This window comes from Procambarus clarkii, chromosome 10 (genome assembly GCF_040958095.1).
Source record: "Procambarus clarkii isolate CNS0578487 chromosome 10, FALCON_Pclarkii_2.0, whole genome shotgun sequence".
NCBI classification, from domain to species: domain Eukaryota; kingdom Metazoa; phylum Arthropoda; class Malacostraca; order Decapoda; family Cambaridae; genus Procambarus; species Procambarus clarkii.
In genome coordinates, this window is record NC_091159.1 from 21,091,117 (window position 1) to 21,099,835 (window position 8,719).

Below are 8,719 nucleotides of genomic sequence, written 5' to 3' on the forward strand. Positions count from 1 at the left end.
AAATCTCCCAACAGTGAATACAGCAGTTGTAAAATATGGAAACGCGAGCTGGGACACATTCTCCACCACCGTGTGCGTGAATGTCCCGATATGGATGATTTCAGATCAAGTAGCATGAGATACTTTAAGTTTTGTAACTATTTCATACACTCGCAAAATGGAAGATATTCTCGTGCTCTACCCAAAGTTTGCTAGTGCAGACTAGACTATCATCTAATTTTTCTCCTCATTTCAGCATAATCTAACCATCCTGTGAGATGGGGATATTAAATAAGCTTCTATAGCTAGCTCTTGACCTATAATTTGTAATTCCTCATTTATAATAATAATAGGAATACAGCGCATGCCGTGTGCATCTAAGATTGTTTAAAATGCTTAAGCATGTTTAAAATGTAATTGTGTAATAAATATTAAAATATATAGTTTTCAGTACAGGGGTATAATTTTGAGTACAGGGGTGTAAACCCATGGAACTGCCTACCCGCTGAAGTCGTAAATGCCAAAACAACTGCTGAATTTCAAGATCCAGCTCGATAAAATCACCGGGACAAATGGGGGAGGGGGGGGGGGACATTTGATAACCCGCCGGGTATCTGTCCTCGTCGAGGCCACTAGAGAGATAGTGGCCCTCGGGTAAATTCAGGCAAATTGGCTACTTGCAGAAGTGATGTTGAGCGTACGACACGTGCGGCGAGGGAGGTGGTGCAGCGGTGTCAGACGTGGTGCACGTGTCTGCGCCAGGGAGTGACACGTAAGACAAGGCAAGAGTCTCCCTCGCACCTCACAACACTCCCTCACGTCTTACCTCACGTCTTCCCTCACACTGGTAAGGCCTTCTCTTCTTAGCTCTACATTGCCTTATGATTGAAAGCAAACAGTCAGCTTGTGCTCTAACAGTCTAGTAGTGCTCAAACGCTGCCCTCAGCGTGGTTAATAATAATAATAATTTCATGTGTCGGGGACAGGCAGCCAGAGCGTATATACATATTTCCACACTAGTGGGGGTGACAATTTATACATGTTAGACATATATCGAAGTCTCCCGCCCCATAAAGGTCGAATTACTGACCCTCCCCAGGATGCAACCCACTACCTGCGTACCTATTTACTGCAAGGTGAACAGAGGCATTAGGTGCGCCCCCCCACTTTCCCTAATCCTCCAAAACCACTACTGTCCCGTTCAGGATTCGAACCCGGAGTTCCAGAGTGTGAGTCGACCCAACTGTACTGCTGGGACGAGGTTGTTACAGTATGGATGTAGCTGTAATATTTTCTCTCCCAGAGATGGTTTGCCAACAAATATTTAGTTGTATTAAAACTAACTGAACCCAACCAAACTTATTATCAAGATAAATGCAAGTCAATGTCGTCAAGTCACTCACGGTGTACATAACAAATTTATCCTTTTAGTTAGGCTAGGATAGGTTTAAAGAATTGTGATGATGTAGAATGAATTATTTCTCGACTTTTTTAACAATTCAGTATAACCTAACCCTACCTTGCTCAGGTTTGTCAAGTTGTACACAGGCATTTTGTCAAAGCTCATTTTCAAATTATTTTCAAACTGACAAAACTTTTAACAAAACAGACAAAACTGACAAAACAGCTGCGCGTGCTAGTGGCTTTACAAGACTGTAATTACCATAATTGTATCCTCACATTCCTTATGTACATTCTTGTATATGCATAAATAAAATAATAATAAAATAAAATTTTATATATAGTTGGGTTAGGAGTTAATAGCTTAGGTCAAGCTGTTAGGTTCTTTTAGGTCAGGATTGGGTTGGGTTTGTGTTTTCAGTTTGGTTTGGCTTGGGTTTTAAAATCTGCTGGTTAATTTTCTTGTGCGTATGTCTTGTATACATGTACAGTATATAACTGCCCAAAATGCTATGCATGCTAGTGGCTTTGCAAATATGTTGAAATACCAATATTTTGTAATCTCACAAACCCATTGTACCTTGTAAATAAATTATTATAATAAATATTATTTAATATTGATTTAATATTTATTATTTAATATTATTTTTCTGTTCCAGATTTTTTCAAACTTCTTTGGTGTTCTATATTAATTATGTAGAGTACTCGAGGGGTCTCGATTGGGTTAGTTCTCGACATACAAATAGGAATACCAGGTTTGAATCCCATGCTGGTCAAATCATTGGGCACATTTCCTTGCACCCAATTCCGCTGTTCACCTAGCAGTAAACAGGTGGCTGGGAGTTTGTAAACTCTTGTGGCGTTACGTCCTAGGGGTCAGTAGTTCGACTTCGGATTGGGTGCTGGGATATAAGCTTAATAATATGCATATACTGTATATGCAGGCTGCCAGTTGCCTGTGTATATATGCACAGTATTTAATTATTATGCACTCTAAAACTAGAAGTTAAATTGTACTTAGGTTAATTTTTATAATGAAATTTATTTTAGTATAACGTTTCCATAAAACAATACTGTATTAAAAATTATTACAATGTCAACAGGAGAAAAATGTCTTCCATTGGCTTCCAATTTGTTACATTGCTGAGTTTGGCAATCTGTGGTGTTCTTTCTTCTCAGCCACCAAAATCACAGGTATGAATTAATGACATTAAATTTTTTTTTAGGATAATTGCAGAGATTTTTAAGTTTTTAGCTTGGTGTCTTTGATGGGTTTACTCACCTAGCTTATCATAAAATTGTAGTGTCACTCAAACACTTCAGCGCTAAAGGTACTTTTCAACCAAGTCACAAATGTTCATAGTTTTGTTCTGATCATCGATACATCAAACATGTGCAACTTTATGTAATCCTACCACAGTAAAAAAATGGGAAATGTCTTTGGCTAGGTTAAGTATTGGCCATAACCTCATGGTCACTTAGAAAGACAGGTCTTTCCTCCATTGTCAAAACTGTATCGTCCTGCTAAGGGCCATTCACTTCCTCATAGAATTCCCAGATTTTCAAAATGATTGGAAATTTCTCTTTCCCAAGTACATTTGAGTCACTTGCCCCCCTTGATAAAATCCTTTGATAATGCTAATACCTTTAACTTATGTTCTCATTTTGACATTCTGAATGATACCTAGTTATTATTTAATGGCATACAATTTGTTGTTTGTATTTCTAGCCATCTATCTCTCCCATGGGTGCGCATTGCATGATGAAGGACTTGATTGGAAATTCACCATCACTAATTGTATTAGTAATAATTTTTAAATTGACATTTTTTCATATATGAAAAAACTGAATTAACAATTAATAATGCACAATATATTTTGCAGACGAGAGTTATTGTATGCATCATTCACTGACATTTGGTAATTATATTGCCACATTGGTTTTCAGAATGTTTTATTTTTCAAATCTTTCGACCCTAATTTAGTTACTGTATTTGTTGTATTCAAAATTAATGTTATTGACAGGTGGTAAAGTGTGCAGTGTGTCGCAGTTTAGTTAATGAACTACATGCAGCCATCAGTGAGGTAAGGAAGAACTTAATTTGTTAAAAGACAGTATGCCTAATGTTCCTTATACGATTTATTAATTGTAACCGATGACACAAAATGTTCATGGATGAGTTGCTACTTGAATCTTGGTCAGTACAGTTTTGAATGAACTATGAAAAAACAGGGTACAGGTGTGTGCACAGTATAAGATTTGTAAGGTGATAATGGGTTTTGTAGTTCTATTCCAGAATTTATTTGAAAATCCCCAATCTCAAGTGCCCCTTATGGGACCATAGCTTATGATGGGTCCCCTTCTTTTTGTCTTAACCTTTTCCAAATATATGTAAAAAGTTTAGTACAGTACTTTTTTGCTACAACAGTTTCAGGAGGAGTACTGTTCCTTGAAGCAAGTTAACTGTCATTCACAGTTTTTTCACCAGTCTGCTGGATTTCTATCCCATGAAAGTGGGAAATGGGGTAATGAATATGTTTGTATGTGTCTGTTGAGAGGGTATACACCCAGTTCACCTTATATACTGAATGCTATAGGTTTTATATAGGTTTTCAACAATTGGTATTTATTTCTACAAGAAGGTATAATAAGACATCAGTGCACAATGAAAGTTGAAATGATGGATGTGGTAATTATATTAAATTTTTGTTTATATATACAGCTGTATACATGTACTGTGAAAGAATAGGGGTGGTAGGAGAAAATATTAAAGTGTTCGGTGAGAATCCACAAGGTCTTTTATGAATACTGTACTCTATTTTCTTCGTTGAGGCTATGGGTCCCTACAATTGCACCAGTGGTGGTACCCCTTAGTACTATATATATATTTGTTTAAAAAAATGGTGCTAGACCATGATTATTAGAAAATTGTTATACTGAGGTGCTGTGCTGTACAGTACTGTACTTTAATGATATTTTATTTCATACTTAGGTTGATCCAAGGAAAAAAATTGATGTTGGCTCTTATCGTATTGATGCTGATGGGAAACAGAAGTTATCATCTGTGAAATATGCTGGCTCTGAGGTAAGGATAACAGGATATGTAATGCTTATTGTGAACACTCGTGCAGATAGTTCAATTGTATGGGGTTGGGGTGTGTGAGAGTTGGAAGGAAAGTATGTGTCTATGGGGGTTTGGGAAGGAAGATTACACCTCTATTCTGCCTTGCCAGTGCGGCAGGATCCGGGTTTTCTTTCCTTATAGCTCGGGTCTCCTCGCCTCAGTAATTGAGCTTAGCTGTATATCATACCTGTTCTCTAGGGTTTTTTAACCACTGCACTGTGCAAAGCACCTTAAGGTGCTCTGAGGGTTGTGTGATTTTGTTTTTAGACCATATTTTAAGGTTTTTTAATGTTTTCATCGCTCTTTGTGATTTGAAAATTAAATGATTGAGTTTGGAAACATTTTGACATTATCATTAGCTGAACATTTATAAAAACAACAAAAATATGTCCTTAACAACTGCACCATGAAATTTTTGCCCAAAACAGGTGTGCAGTGCAGGGGTTAAGGCTCTTTTATCCAAATTCCTCAAAACTTTTTAAGGCTCAATTTTTGCTATATCTTTGTTTTATCCTAATCACTTAAATATTAGAGTATCTGTACTGTACTGTGTTGCACTGTTTATATGAGAGAGTGCAGGGAACTAAAGAATAGGACCAGAAAGGCAGGGAGTGTAGAGAGAACTAGGCTTGAAAGTCAACAGGAAAAGCTGGAGAGAGCCAGAACATAGTACAGTACATGATAGGGGAACGGCTTAAGCAACAGACAATGCTGTTTCATACCTACATGTGGAAGAAAACAAGATTGCATAAACAGGATAAAGAAATAAGGAAAGTCCCCAAAAGAAACCTGATGTGTTAGGAGTTCAATAATAGATTCCTCAAGGATTGCAAAACTCATCCAAAGTGAAGGCCAAATGGGCAGATGACGGTAGGACAATGCTCCTCAGCATAGTTGCTGAGAAGGAAGTATAAAGAAATGATTTATGTGACAGAAGCAGACTCGTGTCACTTTAATGTGTATTCCATATAAAATATTGGATAAAATGAATGAGGAGTAATTGGTGGAGCATCTGGGGAGGACATAATTGGTGACAAGACAGGGATTAAAACATTTTTTTTTGTGTGTGTAAAGATGTTGTAGCATTTCCTACTATAAAAGTCCTGTTAGTGGTGATAAATAACCAGCAAAGGGACAAATATACCCAAATCTTAATTCTCCCTAATTCAAACTTTAATTTGGGGAGGTTGCATTTAATATCTCCTAATGGTGAAGTAGGGCTTAGGCAGTGAAATAGTTAATAAATATAAATTTATAATATAAGGGCAATTGAGGCTTCAGCTAGATGGATCTTCTGCATTTATAAAAATTGCTTTTCAGTTGCACATGATGGAGTTGATGGAGACTGTGTGTGGAAGCATGAAGGATTATGCTCAAGCACGTCACAAGGAAACTGGCAAGCTAGAGGCAATGAAGCTAATTGTTAATGGCGCTATGAATCCACGTTTTGGTGAATATGAGATGGTACAAGATCCAGATCTCAATAAAGGGCTACAATTTCATTGTGAATCAATTGTCGAAGATTTTGAAGATGAAGTAATTTTATATTTTAAAGAAAACTCGGAATTAGATTTAGAGGAATCTCAGGATCAATTCTGTAGGAAATTAACAAGGATTTGTGATGGTGTAAGAGATGAATTGTAGTTTATTGGTTGTGATTAGTTTATATTTAATGTGGGGCAGGGATTTGTTATGAATTATATAGATTGTTAACATTTAGCACATTTTTATATGCAATATATGTTGTGAAGTATATGGTAATTTTTATGATTAATTTATATCAACCATTGCACAAAAAGCAATTTCATACTAAAATATATTTATTAGAGATTACTCAGAAAAAATTGTGCTGCTTAATCCAGGATATTTTAGCTTAAAAATTGTTCAACTGTGTATTAAAAATAATAATATCTAGCAACATATGTACAATATTGAGGGACTGATTAGGCACAAAATATATAGGAGAATAAAGTTCATGAATCTCTGGGCAAACTATAATGAAATCTACATTCCATTAGTTTAAGTACATTCCATGCATGATATAAACCATACAAGCCATTTATTTAAATATACATATATTTTATATGAAGGAAAATTACAACTTTAGAATTAATTTTACCACATGACACTTATATTTCAGAAAGATCTTTGTTACATGGCTGATCTTAAATATGAAATGTAGTCTTGGTGGAAATTTGCTTTAAAGGCTTTTGAATTTACATATTTTTAATGTTAATGAACTATTATACTTTGGGAGGAAAATCCATTAGTCTGATTAGAGCTTGGCTACATTCTGTCTTCAGATCTTTTTGTCAATGTACCAGAAGGTTGCCAATATACAGTACAATAGTAATTCAAAAGTTTTTGTACCCACATTATACCTTAATAGTTATATTATTATTAAAATAACAGTAATTAAATAATGTCTTCGAATAAATTTATTATCCCCTTCCCCATGAGTACTGTACTGCCACATTGGAGGAAAGGCAGTCGAGTGGTTCGTGAAGCCTCTCTTCTGGTCAAAAGGTAGAGGCTTGACTTAATTTTCATGCTTGACCTGGATTATATTATACATAACATACTTAGTAAGAGGGGGTTTGCAACCTTAATCTAGCAGAACTACTGTGCTCACATTTTTTATTGATATTTTTTTCAATCATTTGTGATTAGGAGGTACTGTATTACCTTTTTTGTTCAGGAATCGTCTCCCTCCCTGCATCGGTGCTCTTCCTGCTAGTAGTACATGTGTTGTCGTGATGCATCAATGTTTGGTCTCGTTTCTCTCCCACGTGTATAAGTCAGGTCATACCAGACCAGACTACCAAGCTTGGTCGAATCACTGTTTGAACTGTGGTGCCTATCATCCAGCCTACTCAAAATCCTGTGGGCACGTCATTGTTTGAAATTCTAAGAGATGCATCCTACCTGGATGCAAAGAAATGTTGCATCTCCCTACCATTACATATTTTTAATGAGTTCATATGATGCTGATTAACTTGGTGCCCTTTATTCTCTGCTTCACCCATATACCTTGGTCCAACTTGATACTAAACAGTTTGCCAATTCTCTAAGTGCCTAACTGCCACCTCTTTCTACCCCTCTCATAACAATAGTGACTTCTTGTGTAGCATAGATCCACCCACATTCATATGCTGTGACCCCCCTATGAAAAACTTGAATGATCTGACTACATTCGTTTTATTACAAATCACATTTGTCAGGCAGCATTGGGAGGAAAACAAATGGAGGTGTATTCACCTAGTTGTGCTTGTGGGGGGTTTTAACTTCAGTTCTTTGGTACTGCCTTGCAACTGTCAATCACCTGGTGTAGAGATTCCTGAATCAGTGTATTCTCCTAGTTGTGCTTATGGGGGGTTTAGCTCTGCACTTTTGGCCCACCTCTCAACTTTTTTGTCTCTCAGCCCCCCTCCTCCCAGGAAGCAGCCCGTAACAGCTTTCTATCTCCCAGGTACCTATTTGCTGCTAGATAACAGGGGCATCAGGGTGAAAGACACACTGCCTACTTGTTTCTGCCATCAATGGGGATCGAACCCGGACCCTAGGATTACAAGTCCGAAGCGCTGTCCACTCAGCTATCAGCCTCCCCCCCCCCTAGTAGTGTGTGCTACCCCCAGTGTAATTATGTGCTATACCTGATGTTTCACCATGTTCTCGTACACAATTGATGAGATTTTAGTGCCTCTACCGCATAGTTCCGTTTACTGTGGTCCTGCTGCTCCACACGAATTACAGTAGTTCTCTACCAACTCGATCCCTCTGACTCCCATCTTTCCCTTACTTTTAGATGTGCCTAAATTTACCCTCAAAATGTTGATTGTATTGATTACAATTCAGGATACTTTATCCTTTTTGCAAATTGTCTGGTCACATTATGTACAAAGTGTAAATAATGTGACGTTTCTTGTATATATATATATATATGTCTTAATTTTTTCCCCATGAGTTTATTATATGGTAATAGATCTCACTGGTATTGCTTTCTATAGTTTAAAGATTTGAGCAGCAACCTTGTTGTGTTGATTTAGGGGCGACGACGATTATGGGCCTGAAGGCTACCATTTTTCTAATGACGTTGATAGGGACAGGAAGCTGGCGGCTTATCAAAGATTCCGACGTTACTCCAGATAACCACTGTGGATAGTGTTTTCAATTTACCAAATTGCACTTGTATGTTATAATACACTGTCACAAAGA

The 8,719-nt window shown here is 37.0% G+C and overlaps 1 protein-coding gene across 2 annotated transcripts; it reads left to right on the forward strand.

Annotated features, from left to right (window-relative positions):
* Positions 1-688: 688 nt before the first annotated feature.
* On the forward strand, positions 689-6,931 carry sel (canopy family protein seele). 2 transcript variants are annotated; one of them, XM_069321693.1, is made up of 6 exons: positions 717-826; positions 2,040-2,135; positions 2,484-2,574; positions 3,405-3,464; positions 4,373-4,465; positions 5,825-6,931. In XM_069321693.1, the coding sequence occupies exons 3-6, from the start codon at positions 2,491-2,493 to the stop codon at positions 6,146-6,148; spliced, it is 561 nt and encodes a 186-aa protein (XP_069177794.1). In that variant the 5' UTR covers positions 717-826; positions 2,040-2,135; positions 2,484-2,490; the 3' UTR covers positions 6,149-6,931. The 2 variants fall into 2 exon arrangements, with proteins under 2 accessions (XP_045583648.2, XP_069177794.1); XM_045727692.2 differs by lacking the exon at positions 2,040-2,135 and having other exon boundaries at positions 689-826.
* Positions 6,932-8,719: the final 1,788 nt, after the last annotated feature.